Source organism: Stenella coeruleoalba, assembly GCF_951394435.1.
Source record: "Stenella coeruleoalba genome assembly, chromosome: 21".
NCBI lineage: Eukaryota > Metazoa > Chordata > Mammalia > Artiodactyla > Delphinidae > Stenella > Stenella coeruleoalba.
Window position 1 is genome coordinate 6,075,991 of NC_137167.1, and position 22,659 is coordinate 6,098,649.

The window sequence follows — 22,659 nt, forward strand, 5'->3', positions numbered from 1 at the left end:
GAAAACTATTCCCCTAAAAATAAGAACAAAGCAAAGAAGGCCACTCTCAGCACTTCTAATCAGCACTAGAATTCAGAAAAGTCCACTGTAATTTTTATACTATTGTTAGTATGAAATTGTTAAATAAAATGTTAAATTTTATTTGTTAATTGTTATACAATTGTTAATACAATTGTGATACAATTGTATACAATTGTTAAATAAATGATACAATTGTTAAATAAAATTTTTAAACACTATCAAAACAAGAAATCTATAGAAGAACTAAAGAAGATCTGAATAAGTGGAGAGATACACAATGTGCACAGATTGGCAGACTTAATATTGGTGAGAAAAGTAATTCCCCCCAAATTGATGTATGAATACAACACAATTCGAATCAAAGTCCCTACGTTCACATGCCTGTTCTCCAATTTACATGGAAATAAAATGGTCCCAGAATAGTAAAGCTATTTTGGAAAAGAGGACCAAAGTTGGCTGATTTACACACAATGTTTTCAAGACTTACTGAAAAGTGCATTAGTTAAGACAGTGTGGAATAGGCATAAGGACAGACAAATAAACAGAAAAGAATTCAGGGAAAGATGCATATATATGGTCATTTATTATCATAGGAACAGGTGTTAACTGTTCTCCAAATGTTTGGTGAATTTACCTGTGAAGCCATCTGGTCCTGGACATTTTTTGTTGGTAGTTTTTAAAAATATTATTACTGATTCAATATCATTACTGGCAATTGGTCTGTTCATGTTTTCTGTTTCTTCCTGGTTCAGTCTTAGGAGAGTGCACATTTCTAGGAATTTGTACATTTCTTCCACATTGTCCATTTTACTGGCATATGGTTTGCAGTAATCTTATGATCCTTTGAATTTCTGTGGTGTTGGTTGTAGCTTCTTTTCCATTTCTGATTTTATTGATTTGGGTTCTCTCTTTTTCTTGATGAGTCTGGCTAAAGGTTTATCAATTTTCTTTATCTTTCTCAAAGAACTACCTCTTATCTTCATTAATCTACCTTTTTAGTCTCTATTTCATTTATTTCTGCTCTGATCTTTATTATTTCTTTGCTTCTACTAACTTTAGGTTTTGTTTTTTCTTTTTTTAGTTACTTTAGGTGTAAGATTAGGTTGTTTATTTGAGATTTTTCTTGTTTCCTGAGGTAAGCTTGTATCACTAAAAAACTTCCCTCATAGTACTGCTTTTGCTTTGTCTCATTGATTTTGGTTCATTGCATTTTGCTTTCATTTGCCTACAGGTATTTTTTTAATTTCCTAATTTATTTCTTCAGTGATCCATTGGTTGTTTAGCAGTATATTGTTTAGCCTTGACATATTTCTGTTTTCTGTACTTTTTTTCTTGTAGTTGATTCCTAGTCTCATAGCATTCTAGTCAGAAAAGATGTTGGATATGACTTCAATTTTCTTAAATTTACTGAGATTTGTTTGGTGGCCTACCATGTGATCTACCCTGGAGATGTTACAGGGCACCTGAAACAATGTGTATTCTGTTGTTTTGGTGTGGAATGTTCTATATTTACTTCTATTAATTCCATCTGGTCCTATGTGTCACTTAAGACCAGTCTTTCCTTAATGATTTTCTGTCTGGATGGTAAGTCCATTGATGTGAGGTGTTAAAGTCTCCTACTATTATTGTGTTACTGTCCATTTCTCCCCTTATGTCTGTTAATATTTGCTTTATGTATTTAGGTGTTCCTATGTTAAATGCATATATATTTACAAATGTTGCATCTTCTTGGATTGATCCCTTAATCATTATATAATGTCCTTTGTCTTACAGTCTTTGTTTTGAAGTCTCTCTTGTCTGACATAAGTATTGCTACCTCAGCTTTCTTTTGATTTCCATTTGCATGGAATACCTTTTCTGATTCCCTCACTTTCAGTCTGCATGTGTCTTTAGATCTGAAGTAAGTCTCTTGTAGGCAGTATATATATATATATGGGTCTTGTTGTTTTATCCATTCAGCCATTCTGTTTCTTTTGATTGCAGCATTTAGTACAATTATATTTAAAGTAATTATTGGTAGGTATGTACTTACTGCCATTTTGTTAAGTGCAGGATACAAAATCAATATATAGAAATTTGTTGCATTTCTTTACACTAACAATGAATTAACAAAAGAGAAATTAAGAAAACAATCCCATTTAGAATTACATCAAAAAGAATAAAATATCTAGGAAGAAATCTAACTAAGGAGGTAAAAGACCTGTATTTGGAAAACCATAAGCCACTGATGAAAGAAATTGAAGATGACACAGATGGAAAGATATACAGTGTTCATAGACTGGCAGAATTAATATTGCTAAAATGGCCATAGTACCCAAGGCAATCTATACATTCAATGCAATTCCTATCAAAATATTAATGGCATTTTTCACAGAGCTGTAACAAATAATTCTAACATTTGTATGGAAACATAAAAGAGTCCAAATAGCCAAAGCAATCTGAAGAAAGAAGAACAGAGCTGGAGGTACCATACGCCTTGATTTCAAACTATAGTATAAAGAGACAGTCATCAAAACAGTATGATACAGGCACAAAAACAGCACATAGATCAATGGAACAGAGTAGAGAGTCCAGAAATAAACCCACGCACTTATGGTCAATTAATCTTCAACGAAGGAGGCAAGGATATACAATGGGGGAAAGACAATCTCTTTAATAAGTAGTGCTGGAAATCTGGACAGCTACATTAAAAGAATAAAACTGAAACATTTTCTTAAACCATATATTAAAATAAACTCAAAATGGATTAAAGACATAAATATAAGACCAGAAAACATAAAACTCCTAGAAGAAAACATAGGCAGAACACTCTGACATGAACTGCAACAATATTTTTTGGATCTGTCTCTTAAGGCAAAGGAAACAAAAATAAACAGATGGGACCTAATTAAACTTAAAAGCTTTTGTGCAGCACATGAAACCACTGACCAAAGCAAAAAACAACTTATTGAATGTGAGAAAATGTTTGCAAATAATATGCCTGATAAGGAGTTAATATCCAAAATATATAAACAGCTCATACAACTCAATATCCAAAAAACAAATAACCTGATTTAAAAATGGGCAGGAGACCTGAATACACATTTTTCCAAAGAAAACATACAGATGGCCAATAGGCACATGAAAAGATGCTAACAACACTAATCATTAGGGAAATGCAAATCAAAACCACAATGAGATATCAACTCACACGTGTCAGAATCACTATCATCAAAAAGATCACAAATAACAAATGTTGGCAAGTAAGTGGAGAAAAGAGAACTCTTGTACACTGTTTCCCACTATGGAAAACAGTATGGAGGTTCCTCAAAAAAACCCCTAAAAATCAAGCTACCATATGATCCAGCAATTCCACTCCTGAATATATATCCAAAGAAAACAAAAACATTAATTCAAAAATACACATGCACCCCAATGTTCATAGCAGCATTACTTACAATTGCCAAGATGTGGAAGCAACATAGGTGTCCATCAACAGATGAATGGATAAAGAAGACGTGGTACACATATACAATAGAATATTACTCGACCATAAAAAAGAATAAAAGTTTTCCATTTGCAACTACATAGATGGCCCTAGAGGGTATTATGCTTAGTGAAATAAGTCAGACAGACAAAGACAAGTACTCTATGTTATCACTTATATGTGGAATATAAAAAATAAAACAAATGAATGAATATGACAAAGCAGAAACAGATTCCCAGATATAGAGGTCAAACTACTGGTTACCAGTGGGGAAAGGGAAGAAGGGGAAGATGGGGTAGGGAATTAAGAGGTACAAACTACTATGCATAAAATAAATAAGCTCCAAAAATACATTGTACAGCACAGGGAAATATAGCCCTTTTTAAAATAACAACTTTAAATGAAGTACAGTCTATAAAAATATTTAATCACTATGTTGTATGCCTAAAATTAACATAATATTTAAAATCATTGATACTCAATAAAAGAAAAAGATATATGCACCCATATGTTCACTGCAGCATTATTTACAATAACTAAGATATGGAAGTAAACTAAGTGCCTATCAATAGATAAATGCATAAAGAAGATGTGGTACATATATACAATGGAATATTACTCAGCCATAAAAAAAAGAATGAAATTTTACCATTTGTAAAAGCACGGATGGACCTAGAGGGTATTATGTTAGGTGAAATAAGTCAGACAGAGAAAGACAAATACCTTATGATTTCACTTTTATGTGGAATCTAAAAATATAACAAATGAACAAACATAGCAAGACAGAAACAGAGTTATAGATACAAAGAACAAACCGGTGGTTGCCAGAGGGAAGGGGTTTGGGGGGAGGAAAGAACTAGGTGAGGGAGATTAAGAGGTACAAAATTCTAGCTGCAAAATAAATGAGTCAGGAGTATAATATGTACAGTATGGGGAACATAGTCAATAACTATGTAATATCTTTATATGGTGACATATCATAACTAGACTTATCAAGATGATCATTTTGAAATGTATAGAATATTGATTCACTATGTTGTGTAATAGGAATTAACACAGTGTTGTAGGTCAATTTAAAAAATGAAAAAAAATCTCTACCTGAATTGTACCAATGCTTGTGTACATTTGCAAACATTCATCCACCTGTATACTTATATTTGTTGTATTCTATTGTATGCAGATGATGCCTCCAAGAAAATTGATTTAAAAATAGATGAAGAGTAAAAAGGGAGGACTTGTTCTACCAAATGGTGAAACATAATATAAAGGCACAGTATTAAAACAATGTGATATGAGTACAAGTTTGTTCTGACCCATGCATGTATCCAATCCTAATATCATTTCTATCGTATGATCGTGAACATTTATCATATTTGCAGTACTGCTGCAAAAACTGAACTGTCTAGAAGCATTACACCCTGGACTTTTTGCATTCATTATATTTTCTCTAGGGCTTCTCTATCAAGTGAGTAATCAAACTCACCCAATGTTCAGACTGTAACTTTAACAGTCTTCCCTCCCCATACTGCTGATTCCATTGTGAGGCAATACCCCAAAGGATACTTGATGGTCTGCTCCCACATTGATCTTCAATAAGACACTTATCAAATGTCCAAAGGTTAAGCACAGGTTTGAAAGATTTTACATATTTAGTGTGGAACCAAAAGCTCATTGTAGACTTCCCTTTTTTCCTGTCAGCAATAATTTTTTGGGAATATTCTTATATTTGTCCAAAACTCTTCAACCTATTAAATCTAGATGGTATATTCTTGTGTGTATTTCAACCTTGATTTTATTACTGCCAATATGTTGCACAGTACTCAGTCATATTTGAGATATATAACATATATGACAAAGAGTTGAACTAAAACAATAAATTTATCAATTTTCCAATTATCAGACTTACTTCCTCAGTACCACAGTCACAGATTTCATTTCCCTCCACTCTGCCATTTCCACAGATTGATGCCGGAACCCTCTGCATTTGTGGCTTATTCTGAAGACACCGGGCACCCATATTTGAAATGAAATTTTCAAAGTCACTCAAACTGCAATTGCTAAAAGTCTTCACACCGCTGGATTGCCTAAAGATGAATCCGTATAATGTCATGGCAGTATACTTCTGAAAACACAACTCTATATTACATAAGTTAATTTCAAAATGTTAAATTCAAGAGGTAATGATAAATGTTCATAACAAGTGCTCAGAGGCCAAAGTCATTCTGCAGGAGGTCATGTGATTTCATTCACTGGAATACATATCTTCTCAAAACAAAATTAAGTTCAATAGGCAAAACTAAACAACCCAACTAGAAAATGGGCAAAGATTTGGATAGACATTTCCCCAAAGAAGACACATATAAATAGCCAACAGGTATGTTAAAAGGTTATCAGTATAACTAATCATCAGGGAAACGCAAAAATAAAACAAAAGACCTCACACCTGTTAAGATGGCTATGATTCTTTAAAAAATAGATAAACAGTGCTGTCAAGGATGGATAGAAATTGGAACCCTAGTATATTGTTTATGGAAATGTAAATTGGTCCAGGCTCTTTTGAAAACAGGTGTGAGGTTCCTCAAAAAATTAAAACTAGAACTATCATATGATCCAGCAATCCTACTTCTGGGTATATATCTAAAACTACTGAAATCAGGATATATAAGTTATATCTGCACTCCCATATTTATTGCAGCAATATTTACGATAGCAAAGATATGGAGTCAACCTAAATGTCCACTGAAAGATGAACGGATAAAGAAAATGTGGTTCATATCTGCAATGGAATATTATTCAGCCTTAAAAAAAAAAAGAAGCAAGTCCTGACATACGCAACAACACAGAAAAGCCTCGAGGACATTATGCTAAGTGAAATAAGCTAGTCACAGAAAGTGAAATACTTCATGCTTTCACTTATATGAGATATTTAAAACAGTCAAACTCACAGATGCAGAGTTGACAAGGGGCTAGGAGGAGGGGCAAATGGGGAGTTGTAAAATGGGTGTAAAGTTTCAGTTATACAAGATGAATAAATTATAGAGATCTGCTGTTCAGCATAGTGCCTATAGTTAAGTAATAAATTTAAAATTGGTTAAGACAATTCCTGTTGAGTATTTCAACTACAATAAAAAAATTAAGAACAGATAAGAGAATGACCAAGATGTTGGAGTAGGAAGACTCTAACCTCACCTCCTCCCATAGTCACATCAAATTTATAACTATTTAAAGAGCAATTATTGATGAGAAAGACTAGAAGAGTAGCAGAAAAGATCTTCTACAACTAAAGATATGAAGAAGGAACCACAAGTAGATGGGTGGGAAGGGTGGAGACGTAGTAAAGGCAAGACCCATACCCCTGGCTGGGTGACCCACCAGTGAGCCAGTTCTAGCCTCCCTGAGACCAGCCTCCCCCCAGCAGCCAGCTCAACACTCGCACAACCTCTCCCACCAGGGGATACCACCAGCCCTGGTATCCCCTGGATTCTAGCCCCACCAACCAGTGGGCAGACACCAGTCCCACCAGGACCATCAGAGCCCTGCAGCCTGCCATGTCAGGACCCAGCTGACCCACCAGCAGGCCAACACCAGCCCCAGGACACGAGTAGATTAACACCAGCTCTGGGACACCTCGGACCCCTTCATCAGCCAACCTGGGATCCAGCCCTGCTTACTAGCAGGCTGTCAACAGCTTTGGACACACTGGACCATGCAGTAAGCCATGTCAGGAACTGGTCCCACCCACCAGCAGACTGATATTAGATCCAGGACCCCTGGGCCCATAGCCACTCACCCCAACCCCAGATCCACCCACCACTGGGCCAGCACTAGCCCCAGGACCCCATGAGTTTCCACAGTCAGCCACCTGTGACACAGCTCTACCCACCAGTGGCCGGCAGCCTCTGAACAAGGCAGGGACTGGCAACCAACTGGACAGGGGGCCAGTCCAGCCAAGTCTACCAGACCACCCACAGTAGTCAGCCCATCACAATAGAAGGACCCTCACAGTCCTCTTAGGGGGACCGCTAGAGCATATAGGTCTGGGACCAGAGAGGAATGTGCTGCTGTGATGCATAGGACATCTACAAAAGGTCATCTCTCCAAGTTTGGGAAACAACCAAATACCAGATACATAGAAATAAAAACAGCAAATTAGGCAATATGAGGCAACAGAGGAATACGTTCCAAATGAAAGAAAAAGATAAAACCCCAAAAGAAGAACTGAGTGAAGTGGAGACAAGCAATCTACCTGATACAGAGTTCAAGGTAACAATCATAAAGATGCTCAAAAAATTCGGGAGAAGAATGGATGAACAGAGTGAGCCATGAACAAAGAGTTAGAAAATTCAAAGAAGAAACAAAGAGAGATGAAGAATACAATACTTGAAATAAGAAATCTACCACAACGAATCAACAATAGGTTAGATGATACAGAGGAACAAATCAGTGAGCTAGAATAGAGCAGTGAAAAATCACTGAAGCTGAACAGGAAAAAGAAACATGTATAAGAAGAAATGAGGACAGCTTAAGAGACCTCTGGGACGATATCAAACATACTAACAGTCACATTATAGTAGCCCCAGAAGGAGAAGATAGAGAGAAAATGCGGCAGAGGACATACTGTATTTGAAGACATAATAGCTGAAGACTTCCCTAAGGTGGGAAAGGAAACAGACATCCAGGTACAGGAGTTACAGAGAGTCCCAAAGAGGATCAACCCAAAGAGGAACACACCAAGACACGCTGTAGTAAAAATGACAAAAATTAAAGATAAAGACAGAATATTAAAAGCAGCAAGGAAAAAGCAACAAGTTACATACAAGGGAACTCCCGTAAGGCTATCATCTGACTTTATAGCAGAAACTCTGCAGGCCAGAAGAGAGTGGCACCGTATATTTAAAGTGATGAAAGGAAGAAAAACTACAGCCAAGAATAGTCTAGCTGGCAAGGCTTTCATTCAGATTTGATGGCAAGGTCAAAAGTTTTACAGACAAGCAAATGCTAATAAATGGGTACCACCAAACCAGCTTTACAAGAAATGTTAAAGGAGCTTCTCTATGTGAAAAAGAAAAGGCCAAAACTAGAAACATGAAAATTACAAAAGAAAAAATCTTATAGGGAAATGCAAATATACAACAAAGGTAATAAATCAACAGCTTATAAATCTAGTAGGAAGGTTAAAAGACAAAAGTAGTAAAATCAGGGCTTCCCTGGTGGTGCAGTGGTTGAGAGTCCGCCTGCCGATGCAGGGGACACGGGTTCGTGCCCCGGTCCGGGAGGATCCCACATGGCGCAGAGTGGCTGGGCCCGTGAACCATGGCCGTTGAGCCTGTGCATCCGGAGTCTGTGCTCCGCAACGGGAGAGGCCACAGCAGTGAGAGGCCCGCGTACCACAAAAAAGAAAAAAAAAAAGTAGTAAAATCATCTACATCTACAATAAGTAGTTAAGGGATACACAAACAAAAAGGTGATGTCAAAAACCATAAACATTGGGGGTGGGAAGTAAAAATGCAGGGTTGTTAAAACGTGTTTGAACTTAAGAGATCAGCAACTTAAAACAAGCATATATATATATTGCTATACACAAACCTCATGGTAACGACAAACCAAAAATCTATAGTAGATATACACACAAAAAAGAGAAAGGCATCCAAACATAACACCAAATGTAGGCATCAAATCATAAGAAAAGAGAAAAAAGGAAGAGGACCTCAACAAAAAAGAACTACAAAAACAACTCCAAAACAATTAACAAAATGGGAATAAGTACATACATATCAATAATTAATTTAAATGTAAATGGACTAAATGCTCCAATCAAAGGCACAGAGTGGCTGAATGGATACAAAAACAACATCCATATATATGCTTCCTACAAGAGACTCACTTCAGATCTAAACATATGACAAATCCACAGCTAATATCATACTCAAATGTGAAAAGCTGAAAGCATTTCCTCCAAGATCAGGAATAAGACAAGGATTTCCACTCTCACCAATTTTATTCAACATAGTATTGGAAGTCCTAGCCGCAGCAATCAGACTAGAAAAAGAAATAAAAGGAATCCAAATTGGAAACAAAGAAAGAAAACTGTCACTTTCTGCAGATGACATGATACTATATATAGAAAATCCTAACGACACCACCAAAAAACTACTAGAATTGATCAATGAATTCAGTAAATGTGCAGGATACAATGTGATACATTTCTATACATTAACAACAAACTATGAGAAAGAGAAATTAAGAAAACAATCCCATTATCAATTGCTGTTAAAATGATCATACTACCCAAGGAAATCTATAGATTCAATGCAATTTCTATCAAAATATTAATGGCAGTTTTCACAGAGCTAGAACAAATAATTATAAAATTTGTATGGAAGCACAACAGACTCCAAATAGCCACAGAAATCTTGAAAAAGAACAGAGTTGGAGGTATCACACTCCCTGATTTCAAACTATGGTACAAAGTGCCAGTCAACAAACAAGTATGGTACTGGCACAAAAACAGACACATGGATAAGTGGAACAGAACAGAAAGCCCAGAAATAAACTCACGCACTTATGGTCAATTAATCTATGACAAAGAAGGCAAGAATATAAAATGGAGAAAAGACGGCCTGTTCAATAAATTGTGCTGAACAGCTACATACAAAAGAAACAAACTAGACTACTCTCTCACACTATGGAGAAAAATAAATTCAAAACGGATTAAAGACTTAAATGTAAGACTTAAACCATAAAACTTCTAGAAGTAAACAGGCAGTAAGCTCTTTAGACATTGATCTTAGTAATATTTTTTTGTATCTGTCTCTTCAGGCAAGGGAAACAAAAGCAAAAATAAATAAATGGGACTACATCAAACTGAAAAGCTCTTGTACAGTGAAGGAAACTATCAACAAAATGAAATGGTGGCGTATTGAATGGGAGAAGATACTTGCAAATGACATAGCTAATAACAGGTTGATATTTAAAATATACAAGGAACTCATACAATTCAACATCAATAAAACAACCCAACTGAAAAAGTGTGTAGAGGACCTGAACAGACCTTTTCCAAAGAAGACATACAGATGGCCAACAGGCACATGGAAATATGCTCAACATCACTAGTCATTATGGAAACTGAATCACAAGAAGATACTACCTCACACCTGTCAGAAGGGTTATTATCAAAAAAGAAAACAAATAGCGAGTGTTGGCGAGAATGTGGAGAAAAGGAAACCCTCATGCACTGTTGGTGGGAATGTAAATTGGTGCAGTCACTATGAAAAACAGTACGGAGATTCTTCAAAATTTCAAAACAGAACTACCATATGATTTGTCAATTCCACTCCTGTGTATTTATCTGAAGAAACAAAAATGCAAATTAGAAAAGATACATGCATCCCTATGTTCATTAGAGCATTATTTACAATAGTTAAGGTATGGACACAACCTAAGTGCCCATCAATAGATTAATGGGAATAGAAGATGTGGTGTGTGTGTGTGTGTGTGTGTGTGTGTGTGTGTGTGTGTGTATACACACACACACACACACACACACACACACATACACACACAGTGGAAATTACTCAGCCATAAAAAACAATGAAAGCTTGCCATTTGTGATAACATGGATGGAACTAGGGGGCATTATGCTAAGTGAAATAAGTCAGGCAGAGAAAGATAAATACTGTATGATTTCACTTATATGTGGAATCTAAAAAACAAAACAAATGAACTAACAGAGCAAAACAGAAACAGTTATAGAATCAGAGAACAAAGAGGTGGTTTCCGGGGGGGAGGGGGGAAGACATAGGTGAGGGAGATTAAAAGGTGCAAACTTCTAGCTGCAAAATAAATGAATCGCAGGTATAAAATGTACTGTGGGGACTTCCCTGGCGGTCCAGTGGTTAAGACTCTGCACTTCCACTGCAGGGGGTGCCAGTTCGATCCCTGGTCGGGGAACTAAGATCCCACATGCCTCTCAGCACGGCCAAAATAAATAAATAAAATAAAATATTTAAAATAAAAAAATACAAGTAAAATATTTAAAATAAAATGGGGAACACAGTAACTATGTATTATCTTTGTATGGTGACATATAACTAGACATCATGGTGATCATTTTGAAATGTATAGAAATATCAAATCACTATGTTGTATAACAGGACTAACAAAACAAACAAAAAACTCATAGAAAAAGAAATCAGATGTGTGGGGGGAAGGGGAACTGCATGAAGGCAGTCAAAGTCACAAACTCCCAGTTATAAGTAAGTACTAGGGATGTAATGTACAATATTATAAATATAATTAACATTGCTCTATGTTATATATGAAATTTGTTGAGAGTAAATCCTAAAAGTTCTCATCACATGAAAAAAATTTTTCTACTTCTTTAATTATTTATCTATATGAGATGATGGATGTTCACTAAACTTATTGTGATAATCATTTCATGATGGATGTAAATCAAATCATTATGCTGTACACCCTAAATTTATACAGCGCTATATGTCAGTTATATTTCAGTAAAACTGGAAGAAAAGACAGAATAGATAAATTTTATTTTTTATATGCATTACAAACTAAATCTACCTAAGAGAAAGTTTTGAGCTAATGGGTGTGGTTGTATGTAAATTCTTGCATATACAGAAAAAATATGGTTATGTATGTGTATGATACCTCTGCCTAGGTGAAATACAACTGAAATAATGGCACGGAGACAACCAAATATCCATTTATGTAAATTCCCAGATGTATATCAACAACTCTTCAAACTTCTACTTCCTCTATCTTTCCCTTGACCAAATTAAGAATCAAACTCTTTGAAAGTTTGAATCTCTTCTATTTCAATGGTTTTTCAATGTTTATTCATAGGTTTGTACTACATATATAATATGATAGATAATTCATTGAATTGTAAGTTGTTTGAAGCAGGAATTTTGTCATCTTTATGGTTGGTATCACTTATTACCTGCACAGTTCTAAGCAAACATAGAACCAACTGTCTGTTGATTCTTCCTAATAACAACAAACTTTCGTTAAACAGACTGTACTGTGCTTAGTCCTGAGCTTTCTCAAAGATTTCACAGAAATTGTATATTAATCAAAATTTAACATAATTATGTCCATATACCACTAATAAAAATAACTTCAGACAATATTTCCATAAGATGAGTCACTCTGCATATGCAGTACAACTTTGTAAGGTAAGGAGGTAACTGACATTTATTGAGTGCCTATTATCAGCCAGATATTTTATTCACTTGATTATTTAATCCTCACAACAAACCAGAGAGGTTGGTATTGTCATCAACATTTTATAGAAACTGAATTAAAGTTTAGAGAAGCTGAAACCTCTTCAAACTCAGATAGTTTGTACATTAGCAGGATCAGTATTCACACACAGTTATCTAAGACTCCAAATTCAGGTACTTTTTACTCAAAATTTCATCTTTGAACAGTAAATAATTCAATAAAATATTTACTATTAAATATTAATAGATATTTTACTATAAACCATAAATTTTGATGATCTTAGCACCAAAACTGAACGGTGAAGAAAACTTTTAAATAAAAAAACTGTATAATATTTTTGATCTGGGAACTATTTATAGCTAACTGTATATAATCCCTAATTATTCACCTTTTCGCTGCCCATATGGCAGTTCTTAACTAAGAATGTGTGTTCCCAAAGTTTACTTGAATCAATTATCTGAAGTTTTTCCTAACGTTCATTTGGTTGCGATTTTGCACTCTAAATTCTAATGCTATGTTATTTTGCTCCCAAATTATTTTATAAAGGCTTATTGAAACTATGATATAACTAGCCTAAGTTCTGTATTCAAAGAACAGAGAAATTATGTGACAGAAGGAAATTATGCAAAAAAAATGTTGTACTCTCTACCATTTTTCTGAAGTTGGAGTTAGCACTTGACAGCATTTTACAGTATTTCATTTTTCTTTCAGGGTCTGTCTCTTGTCTACACTTCTTTCCCAACATTCCATATTCTCACTGTTCTTGTGTATCCCTACACCACCATTTTAATACCTCCTAGGTCTTTCTATTCCTCAAATAAGAAGAGATACCAGCACACTGATAAGTAACTTACTTGATTAATTGCATCCTCACAACAACTGTGAGATGTACCTATCATGATCTTCATTTTTCAGATGAGAAAAATAAGGGTTAGGGAAAATAGCAAACAAGTGAAAGATTCCAAAGCCCACATTCCCCTCAATGTATTCCTTACTCCAAGATGGTACCTCCTCTTCCCCAATCAAATTCCCATAGCTTAATAAAATTGGTCTTAGTAAGAAATTAAGAGAAAGCAATAAGAATAAAATAATTCAATTTCTTTGGATAACTGATAACTCCATACTCCTTCTAAATGTTTTTGCCTTTTTGTAAAATGATGCAACTGGATAGGTAAGCAAACCTTCACCATGAGTTTTCCCTAAGTTCCTACATTCATAGCTTTTGCCACTTTCTATGCTCTTTCCTCCCTCCACTTCTGAACTATTTGTTTGTTCAGACTATGTTAAAAGTTATCCACTTTTAAAAAGTAGATATAAATTGCATCATCAAAATAATATACTAGAAGGATTATTGAACTAAAGAATGAAGTTTGTATGAATATATTTTAATGTTCTTTTGCTACTTGGTTTAAATTAATTCCAATATATTAACTGTCCTCTATATGAAGTCAATATGGAGGAGAGAAAATAACAAAAGCTTTGAGTCAGATAAACCTGTTGACTAGTACCAATCTTGTGACTTATGAGATTTTAAGCAAAGTGATCAAACTCTCCAAGTTTCAGTTTTCTCATCTACAAGATACGGATAGTACCCATCCACTTCTTAGGGTTGTTATGAGGATTAAATGTTAATAAACAAGTAAAGTACCTAATTCAACTCTTTGGCTTATAGTGAGTACCCAATAAATCATTGGTGACATTACTGATATCAGCTGAAGTTGGCCACTTATTATCTGTATATCCAATGTAGAGTCACTTAGGCTCTCTGTACTCCAGGGCTTTAAAAAAAAAAAACACATGGAAAAAGACAAATGGAAATAATCATAGTTGCCTTACTTACTCACATGTCTTCTTTGAAAATTACATAAAATAATGAATGAGATGTACTCTAGAAATGCAAAAGATATATCTATCTACATTTATAGATAGATCTTATATGTTCATTTATATATCTTACATATATATGCATATAAAATTGTTAGATTTTGTAAAAATTAAGATAATACTTGCTCTACACACATCACAAAAGTTTTTTAAGAAACTGGACAATATGTATGAAAGCAGTTTAAATGTCATACAGCACCATACAAATCCAAAGGCTTATTAACACAGATTCTAAAGCCGGAATGCCTGGGTTCAAAACTCAGGACTGCCACAACCAGCTCTCTGACCACAGATAGTTATCCTTTTATAATTCAGTTTCTTATCTGTAAAGATGAGAATAACAGGACCTACCCTAAAGAGATGTGAGGATCAAATGACTTAACATATGTAAAGTGTTTGAAATAGTCTCTAGCACATAGCAAGCACAACGTAAATATTTGTTATTTTTATTATCATTAATCCCAGACTCTGGGTGACCTACACAAAACATCTTGTCATAGCATACTTGAGAAGAGTTGGCCAAATGGACAATAGGCCCAGAATGGTAATTTTCATATTGCTTATATAGCTATATAAATTTTATATTTGATTTAATAAATGTTATATTTAATTTATTATACATTTAATTTAATGAAATTATATATTTTATACATATAAAATATTGTTTTTATATATAATCCATGGAGAACTAAATTGTAATAAAATGTGTGTATATAAAAATATATATGTTTGTGTTTGAGCTATTTTTAGAAAGTAAGTGTTAACCTTAGGTGGTGCTTAGAAGTAACTATAAAAAGAGCATGTTTTCAGAAATTAATGGCTTCTTTTCACTTTTGACTTTTGATTGTTCTTCAGTTATGAATAGGTCATACTTAACATAGGCCCTTTTTACAAATAAAAACTGTAGAACACTAATGACATCTGCTGTAGCCCTTGTACGATACACTATGTGGGGAACACTGGCAAATTTAGAAATCACTGTAACTAATCCATCACACACTTGTAGGATTTTACAATTTAAAAAACACCTTCCCATTTTATTTTCTCATTTTATTCTTATATCACTCTGTGAAGTAGGAGAACAGGCATAATCATTCCCATTTTAAAGATGACAAAAATAAATCTAAGCAAGGCCTAGTAATTTATCCAAAGTCACACAAATATTATATTCTTTAGATCATAGTTTTTCCACAACATTAATATACTCTAAAAGCAAAACAGAAAATTTTGTCTAAAAACAAAGGTCACTTGTTTTGGCCTATGACATATTTTTAAAGATCCTTATTAAGTGATTTCTTAAAATACACAGCCTATGGAGAATTCCTTTGCTAATGTATCTTGCAGACTGGATTTGCTATCTTTGACTGTTCTTAATGCTAATCTCCCACCATACTATTCTTAGGCTTAAAATCTCATATTTATATTTTGTGGTCCTTGGTCCATTTATAGTTAATTCATGCTATAAGCAAATACTAAAATTTTTCACTTCAGTTATTTAAAACAAAATAAATACAACAAATAAATAAATCTTATTCTTTAAAAACTTACATGGCTTTTGGACTCATTATGCAGATGGCTCCTGAACATCGACATTTCCTTGGGTCATCATATGATATGCCCAGACTGAGTCCCAGCATCTGGGTGACAATAATTGAAAATGCCTCCAAAGTTATCCCCTTGGGATACTACATTAACAACAAAGAAAATTCAAATAAAAGACAATTCACTGAAGGGTGGTAAAAGTAATATTTTTCTAATTATGAACATTTTATTGATTTATCAAATACTTAAGATTATGGAAATGCAGTTCATTGGACAAGTAAGAAGCTGAAGATCTTCTTATGAAATTTTATTGAGATATAAGCATATTGAGCCTATGTCTAGCTTTGCCATGATTTAATAATTGAATGCTTTTAAGATAATTCTTAAATAACTGTCCTAACTATATAAAAGAGCTATTTTTACATTAGATTTTTGGCTATATGGACCATGATCTTCCATTCACCTAATTTCTTAGGACAGCTCTCATGTTCATTCAGGAGAGTCCACATGATACTCCACCCCTCAGCTCACAAAGTGGCCACATAACCAAATTCCTCAGTTGTAAGTACACTATCTGCTTCCTGCCAAGATTTTCAATGACACAGTAACTAGCATCAGGAGAAACCACGGAAAACAGACCCTCAGGAAAGCATTCTTGTGATTAGGCTGTCACATATTTAATGAGTGCATAAATATCTTCCTTGCCAAGGAGAAATGGGACACTGGTAATTCATGATATGCAATGACATCATAATTTCTCAAATTTTGCCAAATGTGGCATAAGTTAAGGTGTAGGTAGAGGCCAAGTTGTGAGGAACATCAAGGCACTTCACTGTTATAAAGACAAGCTATAATAAATATTTTGGGGTCAACTGGCTTCTTACGGCAGTGCTAGAGGAAGCACATTATGAAAAGCAGAAAGGAAAAACTGTAAATGAACAACTGATAATGCAAATAGGCAATCAGAAAGCCTCTGCAGCAGCACTGTAGTGACTATCACCTCCTGCACTTGTTGGTTTGATACAGCTGAGGACCAAACTCAGGGCCTAGCTATAAGTACTGTAGGGTTCCAGCTCCAATTTAACTATCAAACCTACCAGGTTTGGTGTGGAAGGGGTCAGAATCTGAAACTTGGGGTGGGAACAACTGGAGTGACATGAACAAATATCCCTGGACGTCCCTTGCCCGTAGAGTAAGCCTCCCTCTAAACAATGAAAGAGGGCTTCACTGGTGGAGCAGTGGTTAAGAATCCACCTACCAATGCAGGGGACATGGGTTCAAGCCACAGTCCGGGAAAACCCCACATGCCGTGAAGCAACTAAGCCTGTGCACCACAACTACTGAGCCTGAGCTCTAGAGCCCGCGAGCCACAACTACTGAAGCCTACGTGCCACAACTGCTGAAGCCCGCGTGCCTATAGCCCATGCTCCACAATGAGAAGCCCATGCACCACAACGAAGAGTAGCCCCCACTCGCCGCAACTAGAGAAAGCCCATGCATAGTAACAAAGACCCAACGCAGCCAAAAATAAATTAATTAATTTAAAAAAAACAATGAAAGAGCCCCTACATTTAAAAAAATGACACTTAATGACAATACCTGGGACATTTGTCTCATCACCCCTCATTGTCTCCAGGTCCATAGTAAGAATTAAATTGCAACAGGAGTGATATCACCAAGATGGCAACATAGGTCTTTCCCAACTTCACTCCCCCTCACAAGAAGAACAACTAGCAACTACTCATGGACGTCACTGAGAAAATTCTAGAACATGGAGGTGAGGCTGAAGCAGCCCCTGTACCAGAGACCAAGACAGACCTCATTAGAAGGTTAGGAGGAGCAGATATACACTGAATGCATTGCCCCTCCCCAAGACTGGTGCAGCACCACACCGAGAGGTCTTCCCAGAGCCTACGGTCCCTCAAGTGGGAAAAGAGCCTAGAGTGGACATCCAGATCCCCTAGTATTGTGGATCACTTCTGGGAGCCCCTACTCTGATCTTACCTCATAAGAATCACAAAGGATGAGTGAGATTTGACCCCTGGGAATCTGATCATGACAGAGAAGGCAGGAAGGGCTTGCAGCAATCACTGCTTGCATCTTGGCAGGCCGAGTTCCCATCTATAGCACCTGTAGGTGCCAACTAGCAGCTGTGCTCATCTGCAGAGCCAGGACAGTGGAACAGTATGACAAGGGAAGTCAATGAGGTATGGGAATGCCTGATTTGAGTCCTCAGATGAAAAGCTTTGCCAGCCCTGGAACCTGGTCCACTACCCACCTCCACCCAGTCAGGGGAGTTGTTCATAGCCCTGCCTAATGCCTAGTATAGCTCCCGGCTCCCCCTGACCAGAAGCCTGGTCAGAACACCTGGTAGCTGCATAGTGCAGCAACACTTGAGCAGAGAGTATGGCAGGCAGAACTGATTGTTCACAGAGCAAAGCCTGTGGCACTGTTTGGCCAGGAAACCTGGAGTGCCAGTTAGATTGAGTCAAGACCACAAACAAAGAGCTAAGCTGGTTTTCCCAATACACCTGGACAAGGACACAAATTCATAGCCCTTCCCACTGCTACATATAGCCTTCAGAAAGCCCAACCAACGAATCTAGCCAGAGCACACAGGAAGCTGTGCTGCCCATCCAACAACCCTGCTTACAGTGGCACTTGAACAGAGAGCACAGCCCATGGTTTTCCCCATCTTCAGAGCAAAACCCAGTGGCCCCATGTGTCCAAGGAATTAAGGGCACAGTCTGCTTAATGTGGGTCCACAAACAATGAGCCATGCAGGTCATGTGCTCCCTGTCAGGGCACGGAAGCTAATTCACCTCCCAGCTACTGCTGAGTAAAGTTCCCTGTCCTGACCTTCTAGGAAGCCTGACCAGTGAATCTAAACAACCGCAGAGTATATCCTACTGCCTCTCTTGGGCAGGGAACCTCACTATCAGTCCTATCCAACAGTTAATAGCCAGTGGTACCCCCTCCCCTGACCTCAGAGGTTGGGCAGTGGCCTTGCCCAAAAATAGATCCTGCCTGTCCAAGGACATGTCCAGAAACCTAAACTGAGCTGACTAGTGAAGAACAGTCTCTGCCAAAGTGAGCCTGTAAAGTCTGGAAGAGGAGACCAATAACTCAAATGCACAGGTACCAAAGTGAGGAATGAAGGAGCAAGAAAAATCAGGTGGATGTGACACCATCAAATCAAACTAAAAATGCTGCAAAATAACTAACCCAAAATAAATGGAGATCTATGAAGTGTCAGAGAAATAATTTAGAATAATCTCCTTAAAGAAGTTTAGTGAATTACAAGAACACACAGATGACCAAATGAAAGTAGTAAAACAATGAATGAACAAAATAGGTTCAACAAAGGAACAGAAACCATTAAAAAGAGATATCCTAGAGCTGAAAAACACGACTGAAGCATTCAATAGAGAGCTTCAACAGTAGACTCAACCAGGCAAAATAAAGAATCAGTGATCTAGAAGGCAGGAATATTTTAAATTATCCAGTCAGAGGAGCAAAAATAAAAAAAGAATGAAAAAGAAAGCAAGCCTACAGGACTATGGGACAAACACACACACACACACACACACACACACACCCCAATAACCATATCATGGGAATTCCAGAAGGAAAAGAAAAAGGGACAGAAAGTATATTTAAAGCAATAATGGCTGAAATTTTCCAAAAACTGGGAAAGAAATGGACATCCAAGTATATGAGGCACAAAGGACCCCAAATAGGTTGAACTTGAATAGGGCTACACCAGGACACATTACAATTAAAGTGTCAAAAGTAAAGACAAAGAAAGAATTTTGAAAGAAGAGAGGAAAAAAAAACCAAGTTACATACAAGGGAACCCCCATAAGACTATCAGCAGGTTTCTCAACAGAAATATTTCAGGTGAGGAAAGAATGGGATTACATATTCAAAATACTGAAAGAAAAAAACCTGTCAACCAAGAATTCTATGCCCAGCAAAACTGTGCTTCAGAAATGAAGAAGAGACCATGATTCCCAAACGAACAAAAGCTGAGGGGGCTTCCCTGGTGGCGCAGTGGTTGAGAGTCCGCCTGCCGATGCAGGGGACACGGGTTTGTGCCCCGGTCCGGGAAGATCCCACATGCCGCAGAGCGGCTGGGCCTGTGAGCCATGGCCGCTGAGCCTGCGCGTCCGGAGCCTGTGCTCCACAATGGGAGAGGCCACAACAGTGAGAGGCCCGCGTATCGGGAAAAAAAACAAAACACCAATGGCGTTTTTCACAGAGTTGGAACAAATACTTCTAAAATTTGTATGGAAACACAAAAGTCCCAGAACAGTCAAAGCAATCTTGATAAAGAACAAAGTTGAAGTTATCATGTTCCCTGATTTTTTGTACCTGTCTCCTCAAGCAAGGAAAATAAAAGTAACAATAAACAAATGGTACTACATCAAACTAAAAAGTTTTTGCATAGTGAAGAAAACCAACCACAAAATTAAAAGGTAAACTACTAAATGGGAGAAAATATTTGCAAACAATATATATAATAAGGGGTTAATATTCAAAATATACAAAGAACTCACACATCTCAACATCAAAAAAACCCCAAAAAACCTGATTTAAAAATGGGCAGAGGACGTGAATAGACATTTTCCGAAAGAAGACAAACAGATGGCCAACAGACACATGAAAAGATGCTCAAAACACTAATCATCACGGAAATTAAAATCAAAACCACAATGAGAAACCACCTCACACCTGTCAGAATGGCTGTCATCAGAAAGACAAAAACAAGTGGTGGCAATGATGTGGAGAAAAGGGAGCCCCTGTGCACTGTTGATGGGACTGTAAATTGGTGCAGCCACTATGGAAAACAGTATGGAGGTTCCTCTTAAAATTAAAAATTGGACTGCATATAATCCAACAATTTCACTTGTGGGTATTTTTCCAAAGAAAACAAAAACACTAATACTAAATGATATGTACCCCAATGTTCATTGCAGCATTATTTACCATAGCCATGATACGGAAACAACCTAAGTATCCATTGTTAGATGAGCGGATAAAGAAGATATGACATGTGTGTGTATACATATACATACATGCATATATATATATATGTATGTATATGTATACACACACACACACACATACACACACAGTAGATTAATACTCAGCCAATAAAATCTTGCCATTTGCACCTACTGTATAGCACAGGGAACTCTGCTCAATATTATGTAACAACACAAATGGGAAAAGAATTTGAAAAAGAATAAATACATGCATATGTATAACTGAATCACTTTGCTGTAAACCTGAAACTAACACAACATTTTTAATCACCTATACACCAATATAAAATAAAAAGTCAAAAAACATAAAAAATAAATTTTAGGGCTTCCCTGGTGGCGCAGTGGTTGAGAGTCCACCTGCCGATGCAGGGGACGCAGGTTTGTGCCCCAGCCCAGGAAGATCCCACATGCCGCAGAGCGGCTAGGCCCATAAGCCATGGCCGCTGAGTCTGCACGGCCGGAGCCTGTGCTCTGCAATGGGAGAGGCCACAACAGTGAGAGCCCCGCGTACTACAAATAAATAAATAAATAAATAAATAAATAAATAAAAATTTAAAAAATCTTGCCATTTGTTGTACAGATGAACCTGTTTACAAGACAGAAATAGAGACATAGTGAACAAATGTATGGACACCAAGGGGGGAAAGGGGGTGGGGGGGTGGGATGAACTGGGAGATTGGGACTGACATATATACACTAATATGTATAAAATAGGTAACTAATGAGAACTTGCTGTATAGCACAGGGAACTCTACTCAATGCTCTGTGGTGACCTAAATGGGAAGGAAATCCAAAAAAGAGAAGATATATGTATACATACAGCTGATTCACTTCACTGTACAGCAGAAACTAACAAGACATTGTAAAACAACTATACACCCCCCCAATAAAAATCTTGCCATTTGCAAAAACATGGAAGGTCTATCTGGAGAGTATTACACAGAGTGAAATAAGTCAGACAGAGAAAGACAAATATGTATGCTCTCACTTGTACTTGAAATCTAAAAACAAAACAAACAAACAAAAGAAAATGAAAACAAACTCAGGTAGTGAAGACAGATGGGTGGCCGCCAGAGGGGAGGGGGTAGGGTGGTGGTGAAATAGGTAAAGTGGATTAAGAAGTACAAACCTCCAGTTATAAAATAAATAAGCCATGGGGGTATAATATACAGCATATAAAATAAGGTCAATAATATTAACTTTGTATGGGGACAGACAATTACTAGACTTGTCATGACTTTTTGTAAGGTATGCAAATGTCAAATCACTGTGTAGTACACCTGAAACTAACATAATGTTGTACGTCAAGTACATTTCAATTTACAAAAAGATCAAATGGAAATTGGAAGAGTTATGTATAGAGATGTTTATTAAATATTGTTCGTAATGGCAAAAATAGAAACAACCAAAATTCCCATGAAAATCATAAAGGATACAGTGTGGCATTAATATAAT

The 22,659-nt window shown here is 36.5% G+C and overlaps 1 protein-coding gene across 11 annotated transcripts in view; it reads right to left on the minus strand.

Moving 5' to 3' along the window:
- The window catches only part of ADAM32 (ADAM metallopeptidase domain 32), a 168,674-nt gene that overhangs the window by 87,416 nt on the left and 58,599 nt on the right, over nt 1–22,659 (minus strand). For 10 of the 11 annotated variants that reach the window (XR_013825545.1, XM_079909326.1, XM_079909320.1 and 7 more), the window contains 2 exons: nt 16,163–16,299; nt 5,394–5,571 (listed from right to left, as the gene is read on the minus strand). The exons of the other annotated variant lie outside the window; for it this stretch is intronic. Coding sequence is in view for 9 of the 10 variants with exons in the window: in XM_079909326.1 (XP_079765452.1) it covers nt 5,394–5,571; nt 16,163–16,299 (315 nt within the window). In the remaining variant the exon portion in view is untranslated. The remainder of the gene's footprint in view (nt 1–5,393; nt 5,572–16,162; nt 16,300–22,659) is intronic. 11 annotated transcript variants of the gene reach the window in all.